Genomic DNA, 20,769 nt, shown 5'->3' with positions numbered 1-20,769 from the left:
TGAAAAAGTTCACAGAAAGCTTACGCTTTGCAAAACATTAATAGGACATGGTAAATAGTGTGTCATTAGAGTCGAGATACCGTATAAAGTATTAGAGAAGGCAGAAGCTCCATAATCTCGGAGAAGTAGGATTACGACATCACCGGTTCATTCACTACAAACAGCGAGATAATTTGAAATGCAGATGCCGCTAGGGAGTAAAAAACTACATAATATACAACAGGCGTGTACTCGTACGAACGAATATGGGTCACAAAATAACAAACAAATCCGCCTTGATGTTTGCATGGAATAAAAATGATGCAATACCCATTTACTTTGGTAAGTAGGTAAGTATTCGTTGAGAAATCTTAATGGAAAATTTCGTTGGTTATTTCTTTTAAGTATGTTAAAAGGACAAATTATGAAAAATATGTTTTACCAAAAGTTTTGTTAAATTGTAACCATGCGAAATAATATTTCCACTTAGCAGTTAGCTATCTCATAGTTCTTTTATCCACATATCTACCTATTACACTATACATCCTAGATTTATTAGAATATGTATGACGAATAACTTTTGCAGATAAATATTTTCACATCTGTACAACGTCTTGTATATTGTAGACATTTTTCTCACGGCATTTTTTCGGACAAGCATACATTACCTACATTTTGATGATAAATGTGGGAATGTTAAGAACGTGATATATACCGAAACATGGCATATAAATAACGACCATCGTCCCTTGGAAATATTTTAGCATTATACAGGATAGGACTGAAAGCATTGTTCGTAAAGACCATAAAACAAGAACTGAGTCATTGGTCCAGTGCTTAACCTATGTAGCTTCGGAGTTCGGATCAGGAAGTATGGCTTCGTGATCCGAAGCTGCCTGCCTGCCTTAAAATATTGTGCTTTTCTTTCTTTCAAGAAATTCTCAGTAAAATTATCAGCTTGAGGTTAATCATCTAAGAGATTCTTGCAGTGTCAAATACAATAAATAACCTTTAAGAAAGCCGATTGTAGATCTAGTCTAGACGCCCAAAAACGTCCTTTACGATCCTGACGATGACATAACGAACGACAATGCTTCCCAGGCAACACAAACACAAGCTACACAGCGTCTTCGCCGGCGAAAATGGCCTAGGGCTTTTTAACTCACGATCTCGGGGGCGCCCCTACTGATACACTCATGCCAAAAATCTTCTATACCTTTCTTGATGAGTACTGTTTACCAACAGAGAAATTAGAAATGAAGGTAGAAAACGCATGTCATTTCATAACTTATTAATTTGAATGATGTATGGAGATGTATGGTTTGTTTATAAAATGTTTTAAAAAATATATCAACTATGTCTAATTGTTCTAAGCTTATTAATCCAATTTATTTTCATCAATATAAGAACAAGTTAACTATAATTATTATTAGATGTGAAATGATTAGTGATTTATACATATATTTTTAATTTGTTTGTTGGTAAACAGTACTCATCAAGAAAGGCTGTAAGTATAGGTAAGCGCGCACCAACTTAAACCGCATTAATGCTTGTAGTCAAGCACAAGCCTATATCTATACTAATATTATAAAACTGAAGAGTTTGTTTGTTTGATTGAACGCGCTAATCTCCGGAACTACTGGCCCGATTTTAAAAATTCTTTCAGTGTTAGATAGCCCATTTATCGAGGAAGGCTACAAGCTATAAATTATCCTCGTATTCCTACGGAAACGGGAACCACGCGGGTAAAACTGCGCGGCGTCAGCTTACATTATAAAAAAGTGCAATACCGTTGTTCACAGGTGTTAGTGGGCGGGGCATGCGGTGCGCTGGTGTGCATAGCGCTGGTGGCGGCTATAGCTGCCTACACGCGGTGTCGCGGCGGCGCGCGGGCGCAGGCCCAGCCACTGCCACAGCCGCATCGAGACGATGACGCGCAGCTGCGGGAGTTCCACAAACAGCTGGACTGTTTACGAGTGAGTTCATATCTATATATTGAGTTGTCAACAACAAAACTGGGGCTATAAAGACCCCTTCTTTTCCGCATTCCATTAAAGTTGACAGTTGTTCATAGCATTTAGATACAGGTCTATTAAGACTATCAGGCGAACTTTAGAAGACCCAGGGAAACATTAAATGCACGAAAGTTTCATAAACAGCTGGACTGTTTACGAGTGAGTTCATATACCTATCTATATATTGAATTGTCAACAACAAAGCTGAGACTATCAGGCGAGCGTTAAAAAACCCAGAAAAATATTAGAGTAGGCTTTAGACGAAGACCCTTTTAGCCTAATGATACTTCAACAAGCGTAAGAAAACCAATGTCAAAAATGGGACACTATAGACTCCACGTACTTTTAAGACTTTCTTGCAAGTGTTAAAAAAATTTAATGACAAACAGTTGGACTGTTTATGAGTAAATTTATATTGGATATATCTAGAATTCTAGATCCTAAAACCTAGATCCTTAAACGTGGACTGCTTCTTTAATCAATAATCTATAAGAGAGCTAAACGTAACCTAACACATTTCCTAAGGATTTCTAAACTAAACAATCATGTAAATAAAACATATTAATTAGGTACGCATTAGTAAGTAATTTGATTCAAACGTTTGTCATACACAAAGGCCATACGATACCGTCTCTGTATCACTTTCGAAAGTTTTATAAGGTGATCTTGCCTCACACCACTCTCACTGTCGTATAAACCAGTTCCATTTGCAAATCACGCAAATGCTCGCTCGCACATATCTAATGTAGGTATGTGTATCCTGAATGGTATCATATATCACGTATCAAAGATGATTGATATTGAACCGCTATCAATTTAGTTCAGTCGATTAATTCCTACAATCAGTTCGCGATTCAGAGCTTTCTCCACGAGAATCTTTTGAATAATTTTAACGCGCAATTTAACGTGACTATGTAAATGAATCCGATGTTAAGTAATATTTAAGTGAGTCGTTTTATCTGAATTAAAAATCTTTTTTGTAAAATTTACAGCGAAATGTTTTGGGTTATGATTGCATAATGTTTCGGACTGTGTAAAATTGTCTGTAAAGTCGGTTTACTGACGACAGTAGAACGTGACAACGTCATAAGAAAATAATTATTTACTGATGGAATAGTTGCATTTTTCAAAAGAAAATGTTCATTTTTCTAAAATACTGTTTAATAATCTTCATGAACCAGAATATACTTTATTTTAGTAAAAAAAAGTTGGCAGCCCTAGAGCGAGGGAACGACGCATGACGTCATCTTTTTTCGAGTGTGCAGCCGGCTCCATCGAATTATAAGACGTTGTCACGTCAAAAAACAAAAATAACGTAAGAATTAATAGACTTAAATTAAACGGTCAAGCCACTTGACCTTTCTTTAGACATAGAAGTAACCTACCTAAGTGCTTTGAAACTACATATTTTGCACAGCAATAGTATAATTGAATTCTATCATTCGATATTACTATCATCATCATTAACAGCCGATGGACGTCTACTGCTGGACATAGGACTCTTGCATGAACTTCCAAACAAATCAACAACAATGGGGTCGCCATTCCAGCACCTTGGGACCCCGATGACCATCGACTCTTCGAACTATATGGCCTGCCCATTGCCACTTCAGCTTCGCGACTCGCTGAGCTATGTCAGTGACTTTGGTTCTTCTGCGGATCTCCCCATTTCTGATTAAATCACGCAGATATATTACTATATTAAAACAGAATAACCATGTTGATCCTTTTACACATTATACTTAATAGTATTACTTCTTGTTTCAGCCTCACGCGTACACTCTGCTAGCAATATTGAACCACACGAGGCACCAAGTGCGAGAGCTCTACCAACTTGGAAACAACGATGCTGCTGTAGCCTACAGGTTTGTCACTTCATCATCATCATTATCAGCCGATGGACGTCCACTGCTGGACATAGGCCTCTTGCATGAACCTCCAAGCATAACGGAGAATTTTCTTAATTCTCTGTCGTGTGTGAAGTCTGTGAATCCGCATATGGCCAGCGTGGTGGATTTTTTGACTATTTGGCCTAACCCGTCTAATTCCGAGAGAGATTCGAGCTCAGCAGTGAGCCGAATATGGGTTGATAATGATGATACTGACCTATCAATGCATAATCAAACTGATACATTTATATAAAATTGAATTGTGTGTCTGTGATTTCAAATTAATTGAGTTTGCCCAAGTGCCTATAAAGTTATAAAATTTTAGTCTGTCTGTCTAATTCTCCGGGATCATTTTTGAAACGGCTGAACGGATTATAAGGGACTTTCACTAACAGCTTATAGTCTAGTTTTAACCCGAAAAATCCCGCGGAATTTGTGAAAACCAAGTGTCCACTCGTAGTATATTACATAATAATAGGACCTTTATAATGCGACATGATCATTAAGTATGAGTCTATTTTGTAGAGAACGTATTGAAATATATAAACATGGGAAATTTTATACAATTATTATTATTATTATCTTTTTTCTACAGTTGTGTGCTGAGCGACCTTGCGAAATTACTCATTCTGCTTAACAAGGCACAAGTGCCTGTCGTTCCAGAGGAATGGCCACGACTTGCCAGTTGGGCAGAAAGGTACAGAAGTATTTTATAATTACCTACCTACTATAAACTTTAAGCATTAGGTAGATTAAATTAATTCAAAATACGACCTAAGAATTCTCAACGGCTTACACCGTACACCGCATCTTTGAATTTCGTACAAAATTATTCTCAAATCCACTTGGCTTGGTAAAATTATGCTTTGCACTTCTTACTGGAAATCTGCTACCTCCCAAACCCAGTACAACATTAAAACAGTAAAACATTGCAACATTCGTCTTACCATTAGGTAGTTAACAGGAAAAAATATTTCAGCAAGTTATTATTTTAAGTATTATAGGACTCAAAGGTGATGACAAATATAAGAAAACTAATGTCGAACAAAGGTAAAGGTTCACAACACTTGTCAGGACAACTTAATTACCAAATCAAACTGTAACCAAAATAAGACCCTAGAATGGCAGAGAATGACCTTGAGTGGAGTCACGTACTTGTGAACGATGTGTGTAGGTGTAGAGTTAAAGGCGCCTTTAACTGTTAACAAACACTCCCCTTTTCCACTCAAGTCACTCCCCGCCTATCCCAAATAACCCACAAAGAATTACACAACAAGAGATGTGGACGGCTCGAACGCCACGGGCACACTGAAGCGGTCCGTACCGCAAGTCATTGCTACGCGGCGATAACATAAGAAAACTTCAAAATTCGTTTTCATTTTCAGAATTTTAAAACGGTACAGCCGGATGAGTGTAGGCCAGCAGCAGCAAGGGCAGTTGGTGAACTTCCTGCCGTCTCCACCGAGTCAGAGGTCGGACTCGGACACGACCACACAGTCCTTCACCACCTTCAAACCACCGTCATATTCCCCGACCTCCTACGAGAGCCACATTCTAGACAAAGATTTAGAAAACCAGAGCGAATGGAGCGACGCGGGAAGACCACCGAGCTATTCCCAAATAGAGAGAGAAACGGAGACTATCGTCCTCTCAGACCCGTGGGAGAGGCGACCGATAGTCAGGAGGGAGAGTGTGTGGTTGGAGGACGAACTCTTCGAAATGACGAGGCGGCCGCAGGACGAACTTACCACAGAATTGTAGCAATGTTAATGTTAATTATAGTTCGATATGATTCAAATAGGAATACCTACGTCTACCCTCACTAATCTCTGTTATTACCTTACCTAAAAAAAAAAATAATATAGTCGGATGCAATATATTTGACGGTTTCGAGCATCATGTGTTAACCAGGGCGTATAGGGTCACTCGCAGCTAAATTTCGGAGACGACATAAAGTTGCATCCGACTATACAAATTACCAAATGGATTATAATAGTTACAGAACATAGAACGCTTGTATAATAGTAGTGATTTCGTTTGGTTTACTTCAATAAGCGTAATAGCAAATATTTACCTATACCTACAGGTAAAGTCAATCTATTCTAGAAAATTCGTTTGCCTTTTGAATGTAGTCATTACAACATAAGTTGTGCAGCCATTTTCATTTGATTATTATAAACTACCCGCAAATTTGTATTTAACTTTTTTATTTTTAAAGTTTGTAAAGTTCTATCTTTTACAAAATTACGTCCCTACCTAAATACTGTAACATTATAACTGGAGTTAACCGGAGATCCAAACGACGATAATTATTACTTTTTGAATCATATTAATATTCATAGATATAAATTATTATTTTAAACTTTTGCAAATCTGGCAAGTACAAATCTCACTAATTACTTTCTTGTTTACTTCCTTACGTAGGTTTATTTGTAGATGTAATAAAAACAATACCTACCTGTATATTTCAGAACGGTGCTTATGAAGCTATGTTTTATGCACTTTCATGAGATTATAAATATCGTTTTATCAACACTTAATAAATAAGGTTAATATAATTACTCATAACCTACGATTTGTATTGGCACTACTAATATTTTTAGATTAACTACACATAGACAGGTAGGACTATTTACAGACGGATGTAATGATGTTTAATACTTCTCGGAATTTCGTCCTTTAAATTTAAGTATCAGCGGTTGCGTAGGGGCGACACCCCGCGCGCGCCTTCCGCCCACCTCAAGCATCAAGCGTCTTAACTTTACGTATGACCTGCGCACAAAGAAACTCGCAGCATATTTTCAAGACTTTATAAAGATTGCATCCGACTATACCTAATGAAGCACGGCATGACGGCAGTGCCCCCAAAAGTATGGTGGTGAGATAAGCGCAGGGCAGTACCTACCTGTACTTGAAGCATTTTGTTGTATTTCTGTAACCTTTTATATTGGTCCTAATACTAATAGACAGACAAAATTCTCAGGGTAGGATGTAACTAAATTACATACTAAACAAGCTATATTTTGATTAAGGTGTACCTACATGTAGTTAAGCGTACCTAGAGTTTGAAAACTAGGATTCCCGCGGAGCGCTACACCTAAATATGACTCTAGTACGCCTAAATATGACTCTAGTACACCTAAATAAGACTCTGTAAGCAATTTGAGCTGTTTAAAGCATCAGAATTCACGACCTTAGCTAATCTTCAAGCGTTTTTTGTCTTATGGCTTACTTTGTACCTACCAATTTAAGTAAGTTTTAACATTAAGACATAGATTTAAGTGCAATAAAATATTAATTAGTAGGTATAATGTATAAGATCGCCAAAAATACAACGAAAATAATCCTAAGCAATATTACGTTCTGATGTTGATAATTTGTTTGTGACTTTTCATCATTGTTATTAAAAAAAATGAATGCACACATTATAATTTTATTTAATGTCATTTTCCTTAAGATCTTCTTATTGACTTTTACTAGTATTGGTTCTTAATACTTAGCATTCCATCCATTCAAAAAAACGTTCGGGTGCCGGATCCATCGTGATTCGTGTAGCCGAGTAGAGTCTGAGATTTGTAACCCGAGTCTATACTGAGGTTCATATTTCCACCATCATCCGCTTGTGGTCGTTAATGACAACAACATTATCACCCTAAGCCCGCCAACCCGAATTAGAGCAGCGTGGTGGGTTGACGCTCAGCATCCCCTGTCCTATTAAGGAGGGAGGCCTGAATCTTGACCCTGTAGTAGGCCGTTAAATTAAGCTGATGATTTAAAATAAGTTATGAACTTTTAAAATCTGTGCTTAACTGCTTACTATACATTTTCCCCTCAGACTAATTATAAAAGGACCTGTCTGGCTAGACGTTACCCCTTTGTCAAAGATCAAAATATTAGAATCGGACTACTTTAGTATTTCAGTACGAACGTACGAACGATTTTTGGGCGGTAAATCCAAAAATTGTTTGTACTTGACGTACTTGACTAAGATATAAGTCTATAAGTCTGTACGGCCTCTTATTGTGTCAAAACATGTGTCACTTGACACTGGCGATGCGCGGAGCCAAAAAATCAAGAAGAAGCATTTAATATAGGTTATCTCATCAAAGTTGAATTTCATTTCTAGACCAGTCCCCAATCGTAAGAGAGAGAGAGGAATTGTTTAGTTCTGCTACTACCCATCTCTAGAAATACTTATTATAAGCAGAGTGACTATCGGATTCCAAAAAATATTAAATTGTAAGGATAATATATAGGTGTCAAAGGGATAATGTTATGGGCTATGAAAATAAATATGAAATGAATAAAAACTGCACTTATCTTTATTTTTTCCTTTTATTTTTTCAAGTGGAGAACCGGGATATTTTTTTCCCAATTTGGGGAAATTCACTTCGTTTTGTAGTGAAATAAGAAAATAGTTATTGGCAACGCTGGCTGTCAGCTTTGCATTTGTCAGCAAGTTGTCACTGACACTGACAATGACACTGTCAAGCTGTCAGACGTCAGTAGAGTGATTTATGTGAAGAGGGTTGGTATTGGTACAAATCTGCCTGAAAATTATTTAAATATATTTATTGATTCTTATCAATTAGTATAAAACAAATAAGATTTAAGCTTGTAAAATAAATGTTTGAACTATTTATGTAACAAAATTATTTCTCTGAGACTGTAAACGCAAATATTCTATGAATTGGTAAGTAGCGCATCTATTCTTCTCTGATTTAGAAATAGACACAATAACAAAAGGATCATAAATTAGCTTATTCAAGTGAAGTCTAATATTAGTGTAAACGTTTCGGTTATTGCGGCAATAATTGTTATAATATTTCCATGTCCCGAAATAGTTAATACTCGCTACTGTGGATACCGTTTGTTGACATTTAAAATAATCAAACAGCTTTGTTCGGTGAGAACATTCGCTTATCAATCACGTAAATTACTTATTGAATGAACAAAATGTTTTATTACACTCCTTTTAGCCTACAATAAAACTATGTAATCTTATATATATTCCCAAAGACTGGGTATATTTACGTAGTATTTTTTGTTCTTCAGAGGTTTCGTTGACTAAGTATTTTTTGCGATGTTTTATAGTTATTAATCTACCAAAAATACCTGCAGTTCAGTTAGTTTAATATGCATGAATATAAAGTTACTAGATAACTAGATGTTTTGTAACCATCTTACATTAAATTAGAATTGTATATGGTAATTTTTACAGTAGTCGCCTATTGTGATGTACCTTGTGGACCTACAATGAATTGAAGATAATATTTTAAAAGTCCAGCCTTCTGTTCTTCAGCATGAAGCACCTCGCAGCTTGGTAAGGATTCTTCAGACCTTAAAGCTAAAATGAAATTTTATAATTTGAAGATATGTGTATGTGTGGATCGGTGCATGCTCTAAAATAAACAGACATTACTTCTGTATGGAAAATGTTTGTGACACCTGCAATCTAGCACTTCTGCTACTTAGCTGTAGATACTTTTTCAGGTACCAGAAAAAAATAAGCTCGTATGATAAAGAAGAATGGGAAACTATGGTGGAACAGTTGTTGATGAAAGGAACATACCGCCGTCGAATTGTTGATTTTTCCTCACATGCAAGATCTTATCTCATAGATGTAGATTTAGTCAGAGGTAAGGAACCTTTTCAGATCCTGTTTGGTTTCACTGCAGATTAAAAAAACATGAAGACATGTTACAAAATTAAGCAACCTTTTTTTATTTTTGATAAGCAATATTTTATCAAACTATACTATTGCTATTTACTCTTAAAATATGTTTTGCATATAAACAGCTAACACTTTTTTTTTAGTAAAGACATTAAAATATCTCCATTCACAGGATCATCATTCCCTAAAGCAAAGCCAACCCTCGGTATGCGTCGAGTGGTCTGGTTTGCCCTAGTCCGACTTTTATTCCTACCGGCGTTATACCAGTGGTGGGCGCAACAAACGTCACCACCCTGTGCCAAATTTCTGTTAGCCATATGGAGCTTACAAGTCGTCAATATGTCTATAAACTTTATGGCACCTGCTTCTATAGACATTGATGTGAGTATACAAAATATTGTATCCTATCGTACACTTGTTATCATCCTGTATTCGGCTCACTGCTGAGCTCACCTCTCCTCGCGGAATGAGAGGGGTTAGGCCAATAGTCCACTATGCTGGCCCAATGCGTATTGGCAGACTTCACACATGCAGAGAATTATGGAAATTCTCTGGTATACAGGTTTCCTCACAATGTTTTCCTTCACAGTTTGAGACACGTGATATTTTAATTTCTTAAAATGCAAAAAACTGAAAAAGAGGTGCATGCCCCAGACTGGATTTGAACCCACACCGTCTGTAATCGAATTTGTGCGCGCGTGTGGGTGTTGTGTATGTGTATCGTATGGTAGAAAATGCGGGATATGCGGGACGCATCCAACGTTTTACGGGACTATTTTACTAATAATTTCAAAGCGGGATTACATCTAGCATTACGGGACGGTCCCGCAGAATACAGGACGGTTATCCGCCTTAACCTAGGTATAGTTTAGTCAGTTCATTCAATAGTTATTGAAAAGAATACCTCATTCACTTATTATTTTATTATGATTAACAATTCAAAAAGAATCCATGAAAATTATTTTTTCAGACCAATTGCTGGATAGTGCCACTCGGTCTTATGATTGTGCTGAGTATAGTTCACGCGCAAATCGTCAGCACAACGGAGATGGAGCTAGCGAGAGTGCGACCAAGATCGCAATATCGACGGAAACTGCCACGATATTTTAGGTGATTACGATTATTTACACATGCAGTAAACTAACGCATATCATATTAATTCATAGTTAAGCTACGCAAATAGATAAACATAATCCATACAGTACACCCTTTGTCGATGTATTCAGTTAAATCGTCTATGTGTAGTTCCCATTAGTTTAAACTGTACAGCTGTTTTTATTCTGATTGTCAAAAAAGAATTATCCAAATTGGTCTATAAATGACGAAATTATGCGCGAACACACATAAAAAAAAATATGGTCGAATTGAGAAACCTCCTCTTTTTTTTAACTAAACTTGGCCAAACAAGCCCACTCGGACTCAGCGATTCCAGCCCACTTTACTTTTTGATATCTACTCATAGCACAAGGAACCAATAAATATTCACTTGATTTATTTACTAAACCTCCTCATTTAGTATGAAACTGGATAAATTTTCATGGACCCCACTTAAGAATTGTTAACTTCAAAGTTTAGAGCATCGCCGAAAGGTTGCCTGTCTATCGGTGTTCTACAGAATATATTTCGGGGAGTGCACTCAGGAACTGTTTGATCTTGTGCCACCTTCACCGTTCTACCACAGGACTGCTAGGCATCGCAGAGATCTGCACCGCTACGTCGTCGATATTCCTCGGTCGCGTACTAAGCGGTTTAGTTCCTCTTCCCTTATACGTAGAATGCTCTTCCAGCTTCTGTTTTCCCCACCACTGTAACATGGGTATATTAACGTCAAGAGTGAATAGGCATCATAATAATAATAATAGCCTTTATTCAGACGTAGGTACATATTTTACAGATTATTACATTAAAAGTGACACAGTGTGATTGCAGCTAAGCGCTTCCTTATTCAAAATTAAAAAAAGAACAGCCCTGTACCACTTTGAGAATCAATGGGACCTGTAGCCTGCGCATTATTGAAAAATCATTGCTAATCCATTTCATTAGCGGCACTTTCATTCGGCACAACAGAAAAGCGCGTTCCGATTGCGACGGTGGCAGCGGCGGCGGCTCTGCTGAGAGCGGAGCTACCTCGAGTCAAAGCAAAACGCCTGTCACCAAACCATCCAAATTTAGACGACGGCTGGCACGTTCTGACTCCACCGATTCAGGCCTTAGGTAATTGATAATAATTGGTGTCGTTATTTGATAATTTATCGCGTTGATGACCCTTTATTAAGGAAAAAGTATTTACAGCTTGGCAAAAACGTGTAGAAACGGATCAAACTTTTTTCCCTCTTACAACACTATTCAACTTGTCAGTTGTTAGTGTCTATGCTGTCAAAAGTGATTATTCTGTCGGCTTTGAAGGTTATGTTGTTATGGTTACGTTTACGTTTCTCGTATTCGTGTTGCCATATTGGCAACACGAATTTCGTGTTGCCATATTGAAAACACGAAAAAAAGAAATTTCTACTCTTTTTTGCCAGGCTATATTTATTAGTATCGATTTGGTTATTGTTTATGTTTGTTCATCTATTTCATAATATTCAAGTGCATTTATAGCTGTTTCACGCGATGTTTAACAAACATTAAGTTTTGCAAGATCGCAGAACTTCTATCTACATGGAAAATTATTAGATCCAGAGTTTACTAATATCAGACGGAATAATTTGAGACAGATAAATTCTGTATAATTATTATATGTGTTGGCGATAATAGTATATTGTTTATTATTTTTCCAAAAATGTCTTCCAGCTAAAATCCTGTTTGATATTGAAAAGAAAGGATACTTAAAAACCAAGTGCAAAACAAACTATTATATTAATATCGCATAATATTACGTAAACTACTTATTTGCCTAAAGTATTTCATTTTATGTGTCAATAGTAAAATTGCAAACTTCATTGTTATTGATGATTGATGTGGATCAATAAAATTTAAAAGGCTGAGTATGTACGCTATATTTATAATGACATAACATATTTGAATTTTATAACTGTTCAAATATTATCATTTTCCAGAAAACGTAAAAAAGATATATTGAACGACACAGAAGCCGACTCAGAGCCGGTTGTTAAAGATAAATTGCATAAGACAAAAGTAAAAGATTCCGATGACGAAGATTATATGGCTTGGAAAAAGCCTGATGCTACGGCTCCCATAGTGACATTCACACCGCCGCCAGAAGAACCGGCTTCTTCGTTTCGTTACAAACCTAATATATTAACTAAAAAGTACTTGGAATTTTTAAATGGGCGACAAAACTTAAATCGACCCATGTTCGCTGACGGGGACGACGGTTTCGAAAGCCTCAACGGATACAACTCTAACGGCAGTGATGGAGATTGCCGCCAAAAAGAAACGGAAGTCCAAAACAAAGCAACGAATAAAGAAAAACGAGATAAAACTGAAGGGCAATCGAGTCCAAAACTCCCCTCAGTCCTGAAAGTTGATAAAAACGGACAATCTGAAAATGTACCTTCAGTAAAAGAAAATAAAGATGACGAAGAAAAATCAGTAGAACCAGATTCTGATAGTGCCATAACGACGACAAATCCTAACGTAGGAAAACGAATAGGAGTTAGATTTAGGAAATCGTGGATAAAAAAAACTGTACAACACGAATCGACTGATGACGATTTTGGAAGCGTTAAAGGAAAACAAAAGGTAAAATATACACTTTATATACATACAAATCAACTAAATATATGCTCATAAAATACTTGAAAATGTCTATTTATTTTTTAATAATTACCTGTTAAAATCGAATTAATAATTAATAACTTACTTTCTATAACACTAGGGTATAGATGCAAGGAAATCGCAACACAATAAAACAGGTAGCCTTCGCGTTGAGAATGTTCTGACTGCATGTTTTGTGATCGTGTGTGAAACATCAGCTTTATGAAACTTCCCAATTTTTTCTTATACTTCACTATTAACTAGAGAATTTTGTTTAGAAATTAGACAATTACCAGACATCATCATCAGACGGGGAATGCTCGGCTTCAGCGCCATCCATCGCATTGCCTTCGCACCATACCATGTCAGACTGGGTTGGGCAAATCACTAACAGTAAGACTATTATTATTTTATGTTTACCACAGAATTGTTAATAAAAAGACAACAGAAGAGGCGTGTACGCATAATTTTGCCCCTCTTTATAAACTTCTTTTCCAAGTTTACCAAAATTTACCAAAATTCAAGGAATCTATACTAATATTATAAAGCTGAAGAATTTGTTTGTTTGTTTGAACGCGCTTATCTCAGAAACTACTGGTCCGATTTAAAATATTCTTTCAGTGTTAGATAGCCCATTTATCGAGAAAGGCTATAGGCTATATATTATCCCCGTATTCTTACGGAAACGGGAACCACGCGGGTGAAACCGCGCGGCGTCTGCTAGTAAATTATAAGACCGTCGCGGCAGTTTACTTCAGTTGATTTATTCTCAAGGCCTGCATAATACATATCTATATCAAAAATGTAGGTATTCTGACTACGGTTACGCTGGGTCTTATGTTTGGTACTATCTGGATTTTGCTGTTGTATAAAAAAATGGAACACGCCATTTCTATTGTATTTTTATTCTAATTTCTATGCTGTTTACAATGTGGCTATGATTTATGCTGGAGTTTTCAACTCGATTACTAGATTCTACTGATTAGTCCGTCTCATCTAAAACTTGATCAATTAAAGCAATGTCTGGGTTATGTAGTTTATACTATACCTACATAAATATTACAAAATTTCGATTGAATACACCCTGTGATATATATAATACTTTCATCAAGTCCTCTATTAATAAATATATTCTTATATAATCTGTATTATGTAGGTGAAGAAAGTAGCTACGGATCCCAGTCTGAAGCCGGCCACTCTGATGTAGGATTCGACTACACAGGAGACAGTTCATGGGATCCCTTCGCTATTCTTGATCCATCAAGTGACACAGGTACATTCAATAATAATTAGAAAAGTAATAATTTAGTCCATCCATTGATTATAATTTTGTTGAACTTACTAATATTTATGCCTGTGATATTGTAGTCTTCAAATTGAAAAAGAACTGAAAGTTTGTCTGCTCATGAAACCATCATTTGGAAACTCAGTAAACTCCATTAGGATCAACATCAAATCTATACTAATATTATAAAGCTGAAGTGTTTGTTTGTTTGATTGAACACGGTTAATCTCAGGAATTACTGGTCCGATTTGAAAAATTCTTTTAGTGTTAGATAGACCATTTATCGAGGAAGGCTATAGGCAATTCATTATCCCCATATTCCTTTGGGTACGGAAACCACGCGGGTAAAACCGCGCGGCGTCAGCTAGTTAATTATATTTTCCCAGGATAATATGACAAATCATGTATTTGATGTCACGATTTCTACTTTTACTAGGCGAACGTCCGCGTTTATCCGACCGACATCCTTAATCTGACCCTCTTGCAAAGGCAGAGATTTCGTAATGTTTCTCTTTCCTTTCGCCTTTATTATTATATGATTAATGCGCATGTTCGTTTTGTTGTTACACAGTGAAATGCACAATGTGGGAGCGTGGGTCGACCCTCCGCGCGGAGCTGTCCGCGGTGGACATCAGTTGGTACGTGGTGGCGCGCGCGGAGACCGCCATGGCGGCTGAAGGCTGCATGTGGGCCGGGCTCGTCATGGCTGCCATAGTCGCCCTCGTCACACCCGCCATCAGACTCGTCCAGGTAAAGTTACGTGCCTTTTTATAACTTCGCACCATAACATGTCAGACATTAGGGGTTTGAGGGTTGGGCAAACTATTACTAGTAAGATTATTATTTATGTTTACCACAGAATTATTAATAAAAAGAAGAGACGTGTGCGCGCGTCCAGGTAATTAAAGGCTCCTTAATGGGACCATAGCAGCGTCACCTAGGGGTTTAGGCAAGAGGAGCAACAGGACATTTTTAGGTGTCTGGATATTATACCATCGGCATTAGAATCGGGGGTGTAGTTCCAAGCCTCAACCACTTATTTGTTGGGGTAGGTGGCGGTTCTCTCAAAATAAGTTTTCGAGAGCTTCTGTTTTATATGTTGGATTATCTCCCCATAATATAACCACTGAGTCATATTATTGTGATCTAGGAATCTCCCCACAATAATATGACTCCGTGGCCTGACGCACGAATCGGGTTTGAAGCTGGAGTGGTTTAGGGGCTGTTAGAAAGGCTGATTTGATGCAATTAAGGTTTTCGAGATATCATATAAAAGCTGTTCCAAACAAAATCTATGACAAAATCCACACTGATATTAAATATAATTGTGACAGTAAGTCTATTTGTCTGCCTGTTAAGTACTGGCTAAACTGGCTAGATACTTTCACTGATTTGGATGAAATTTGGTATAGGTCCTATGACCTTGAAGCAGAATATAGGCTAATTTCATCCTGGAAAAATCAATGGTTTTGGAGATTCGTGAACAACTGAATTTTACGGACAAACACTGTCGACTTTTAGCTACGAGTAGCTAAAAATCGGTACAATGACCTTGTTCCCAGGTGGCTATAGAACAAGACAATCGGAGCGAGGAAGAGTTGCAGACGCTATCGCTCATCGGCTACATACCCTCACTTGTGATGAACTACACACAGCACTCCGTACTCTGTGTCTTCAGTGGTGCATTTGGTGACAACGTCTGGTAAGCAAATCTTTCAAATTTGCAACAATAAAATGAAATATTGTTAAAGTGAAAAAAAAAAAACTATTACTTTTGTTTGCTGGTTTAGGAGGCTTCAGAGAGTTTACTATCGTGGAAGATTAAATCACGCCTACTAATGCAGTATGTAATGTTTGAGAGACATGCTACTTAAAACATTAAAGACCAATGTACTAGTTAAGTAAATTAAAAGTATTTTGTATGTAAAGTATTTATTGTCAAGGGGAGGGGGGAGTAAATTTTATCAGTAGGTCTAAAATGCGCGAGATGCACTTTACCATGTCTCGTAGAAACAAAATGACATCGTCGACCAGTTGCGCCGAACCGAAAATATCGCCCCTTCTTTCCTTGAGCTGGGATGAAAGAGAACGATATTTCTAGTTCTGTTGCCATTGGTTGACTATGTCTTTTCTCTTTAGGAGATATGTAGTGGTGCGCATCATAGGCCTATAGGGGTCAGTTATTACCGATAAATAATATAAAGTGGGCAATAACCGACGGACCAAGTGCCCTATCTGTTGACAAGTGAAAAATCATCGCCAGGGCATTGAAAGAACAATTCCTACAAAGTGACAGAGTCCTGGGTCAATATGGACATGTAGATACACTTTTACCAAAAAGAATTTAAAAAATAGGAATGCTCAGTAATTCTGAGTATTTCTTCTAAAGAAGACTGTAAAAAGATCAGACCCGTATTGAGATGTTGGTAGTCTCGGAAATTACTTTAAGCTGTATCATTAACATTTAATAGGGAACGTTAAAGAATTTAACATCATTACCCTAAGATCGTCTTGCAATTGAGCGGCGAATACCCTTATCTAAGTACCAAATCTTGGATATATCTATAATGAGAAAGCCCCTGGCCGTCGAAAAAGGCTTATAATGAAGGTGTACTCGTATGTAGGGAGGTGATATCCAACATGCTGTCTTGCGTGCTCCGGTTCGCGTTGAGCGGGCTAGTGTTCTTCCTGCTGGCGGTGGCGGAGCGCGCGTACAAGCAGCGCTTCCTCTACGCCAAGCTGTTCTCGCACCTCACGTCGGCTAGACGCGCTCGCAAGTCGGAACTGCCTCACTTTAGGTTGAACACTGTGAGGAATATCAAAACATGGCTGTCCACGAGGTCATATTTACGGGTAAGATATTTAAATGGGTATGTGGTTTGTTCGTATGTCGTAGAAGTGGGTGCGAGAGGATTGCCAGAAAATCTCTATAACTTGCTTTAAAACCTTTGCCTCACTCAGAACTGTTGCAAGTTTTATATTAAAGCGGTTAGCTACTATAGTGGGATGTAACCAAAGACTAGGCAAGGAGAAAAACATGAACAGAGAAGGAGTGTTGACTGTCATAAAGGACAAGGAGTGTTATCTGGTTTACGTATTAGTGTAATAATTTGAATGTATGTATTTTATTTTATTTATACAACCTGCTTTCTCGTGTTTTTGCATTTTCGTAAACCCAACGTTGCCTGGAAGAATTCGCTACGTAGCGATAAAGCCGACTTTTGTATCCTACTTCTGTGTTTTTTCTGTCTTATTATTTATTTGTTTTTTCTTATGATGTGGTGTATAAATGAAGTATAAATAAATAAAGGAATCCCATAACCCGTTGGTTAGAAATCCTAGGCTCTACTTTTTCTCTGACACACGATGGACCCGGCACCCTCACAGTGAATGTATAGAATGCCAAAATGTTCGTCTCTTCATTTATTAAGTTTAAATCGTGAAATTTTCGAAATGCATACTTAAGTTATTAGATAACCCACCTCACCCTTATCTGTGGCGCTAATGTGTGACCAACGAGATAACCACGTGAAAAGAAATGTAAAAAATTCAACCAATAACTACCGGAAATAACGCCATCTCCTTCATTGCATTGGTACGAAAGAGATGTGACTGGGACAGCTCCGCCGTCAGTGGACGACATTTCGTCACATTTTGTCAAGTGCCATAGATGTGCTGGTTGAGTATTTCAACAAGAAGTATATCTATAATAATCTATGTAAGTACCTACAAGTTCATGTCATTTGTTTCAGCGACGAGGCCCTCAAAGGTCCGTGGATGTCATAGTGTCTGCAGCATTCATGCTCACACTGACTTTGCTCGCTTGCGTCTGTGCTCAGTTACTCAGGGTAAGTGAACTAATATTGTGAATCCGAAAGTTCGTAGGTCTGTTATGTTTTCAAGGCTAAACCACTGATTTACATAACTTTGGTACAGTGATAAATGGGAATTTGGAGCAATGCATATTTTTATACCGGGAAATGCAACAAAGTTTCACGCAAACGGATTGCGGGTATCCGCTAGAATAATCCAAAATTACGATTCAATGGTATATATATATATATAATGGAAAATACGGTTTTCGTCGTGTTCTTTTGCCCTTCTTTATAACAAATGTTCTTGAGAAGAGAGAAGGACCAAAAAATAACTCCAGCCTGCTTTTTTGTCTGAACTTACTACATCTTGGAATTTGTTAAGCCAGTCTAGTTTTTTGTGCTGGGTTGAATGAATATATTTTTCTATGAAAGAAATTTCAACTATACCTTGCTACCTGATTGCATATTGCATATTGCATCCTTCGATTGCTCGGGATTTAAATTCGGCACTCGCAACAAAGAATTAACATAGTCAACACACCAGAGGACATAGAAAATTCAGTCAAGTCAAAGCGAAAGTGAATAGACAACTTCTAGGGATTATTATACTTTATTACAGTCTACACGATTAACTAGAAGGGGAAAAAGGAATATTAGCCAAATTAAAAAAAAGTAAGACTAAATCCTCGCTTTAAATTTTAGGACTCTGTGACGTTAGAAAGCGGCTGGCTCCTCGAGGCAATGGTGTGGAGTTGCTGCCTCGGCATATACCTTCTGCGACTGATCACGGTGGGCAGCAACGTGAACCGCAAGTACCGCGGCTGCCTGTCCGCCATACTCACCGAGCAGATCAACCTGCACCTCGCCATAGAGCAGCGCCCCGAGAGCAAGGAGCAGTTGACTGTTGCCAATAACGTGCTCAAACTGGCGGCGGACTTACTCAAGGTGGGTGTGTTTTTATTTGATATTGAAGTAATCGTTAATCGATTAAAACTAAAAAAATTACATGTGAGCAAGAAGCACTTGAATTTGACTGTTGCCAATAACGTGCTCAAACTGGCTGCCGACTTACTCAAGGTGGGTGTTTTTTTTTTATCAATGACGAGAAAACGATCGTTAATTGAATACTAAAAACACGAAAGAATAGTAAGTAAAAGTAAACTGCTGGCTCCTCGAGGCAATGGTATAGTTGCTGCCTCGGCATATACCTGCTGCGACTGATCACGGTGGGCAGCAACGTCAACCGCAAGTACCGCGGCTGCCTGTCCGCCATACTCACCGAGCAGATCAACCTGCACCTCGCCATCGAGCAGCGCCCCGAGAGCAAGGAGCAGTTGACTGTTGCCAATAACGTGCTCAAACTGGCTGCCGACTTACTCAAGGTGGGTGTGTTTTTATTTGATATTGAAGTAATCGTTAGTCAATCATTAAAAACGCAAGAATAGTATTAACGTTGCTGGCCGAGAGCAAGAAGAAAGATGACTGTTGCCAATGGTCAACGTCACATTTGTTATTGACTTACTTACACTGTATTTTTACTCTGTCATTAATAAAAGTAAAATAGTATAATCGATTACTAAAAATTTTAAAGAAAAGCAAGAGTGAAAGCAGTTGGCTCCTCAAGGTAACAGTGTTGTTTAGTTTCCTTTTCTTTTTTTAGCTTTTTCGCTGAAAAATGCGTCTAAAAGTTTTTTTTTTGTTCCAGGAACTAGATGCGCCGTTCAAAATATCGGGAATATGTGCCAATCATTATCTATACACGATCACTAAAGTGGTTATATTGTCAGCGCTCTCAGGGGTATTGTCGGAAATGTTAGGTTTTAAATTGAAACTTCATAAGATTAAGATAAAATAGAGCGTTGACATAAACAAAGGTTACACCCTTCTAATGCACAGAGTACCAATCGGTTATGTGGTTTGCATAATATTCACATATCTGAAAATTGTATAACTAATACTAGTGTTTTTTTCCGAGATGCTAGTGCTGTTTTGACCATAAATCACTCTAGAAGAGTTAGGCTAAATCGTAGTTTTGACTTCTACTTTACAATATTATTGTCAAATAGTAGAAAAAGGTTCCTTAAGTCAGCCAACAGGCGATTTTTTAAATAGATAACGGTTACATCGCTAAGTCATGAGTTATGACTTACAACTTAAGGCAACCTTGCCCTATTTTATTGACAATATTATTGCGTGTGTGAGCATAGCCTTGTACATTTCTAATCCTCCAAATTGTATTTAGAAAAATTTATAGATATAGCTAACTAACATTGTAGCTAATTTTTTTTACAAAATTACCAATAAGGTAAAGTTTATAATTCGTTGATCGTTCCACGCCCATTGGACTATTGATGAACCCCCTTCTAGCGCAGGCTATTATTTTGGAAAAAGG

The 20,769-nt window shown here is 37.5% G+C and overlaps 2 protein-coding genes across 2 annotated transcripts in view; both read left to right on the top strand.

Moving 5' to 3' along the window:
- The window catches only part of LOC112048138 (uncharacterized), a 39,912-nt gene extending 31,710 nt beyond the window's left edge, over positions 1-8,202 (top strand). Inside the window, exons 4-7 of the mRNA XM_052884151.1 lie at positions 1,782-1,955; positions 3,762-3,859; positions 4,479-4,580; positions 5,269-8,202. Of these exons, the coding sequence (XP_052740111.1) occupies positions 1,782-1,955; positions 3,762-3,859; positions 4,479-4,580; positions 5,269-5,644 (750 nt within the window). The 3' untranslated portion in view covers positions 5,645-8,202. The remainder of the gene's footprint in view (positions 1-1,781; positions 1,956-3,761; positions 3,860-4,478; positions 4,581-5,268) is intronic.
- Positions 8,203-8,355: 153 nt separating this feature from the next.
- Positions 8,356-20,769, top strand: part of LOC112048149 (protein PHTF1) — a gene marked incomplete in the record, with an annotated part of 17,760 nt that continues 5,346 nt past the window's right edge. The window contains 15 exon segments of the mRNA XM_052884152.1: positions 8,356-8,576; positions 9,105-9,206; positions 9,377-9,522; positions 9,730-9,938; positions 10,528-10,667; positions 11,625-11,771; positions 12,617-13,262; positions 13,556-13,670; positions 14,434-14,550; positions 15,134-15,312; positions 16,125-16,264; positions 17,187-17,415; positions 18,315-18,410; positions 19,080-19,322; positions 20,083-20,452. Coding sequence (XP_052740112.1) covers positions 9,187-9,206; positions 9,377-9,522; positions 9,730-9,938; positions 10,528-10,667; positions 11,625-11,771; positions 12,617-13,262; positions 13,556-13,670; positions 14,434-14,550; positions 15,134-15,312; positions 16,125-16,264; positions 17,187-17,415; positions 18,315-18,410; positions 19,080-19,322; positions 20,083-20,232 — 2,577 coding nt within the window.

Source organism: Bicyclus anynana, chromosome 11 (assembly GCF_947172395.1).
Source record: "Bicyclus anynana chromosome 11, ilBicAnyn1.1, whole genome shotgun sequence".
NCBI lineage: Eukaryota > Metazoa > Arthropoda > Insecta > Lepidoptera > Nymphalidae > Bicyclus > Bicyclus anynana.
This window is presented reverse-complemented; position numbering and strand designations above follow the sequence as displayed.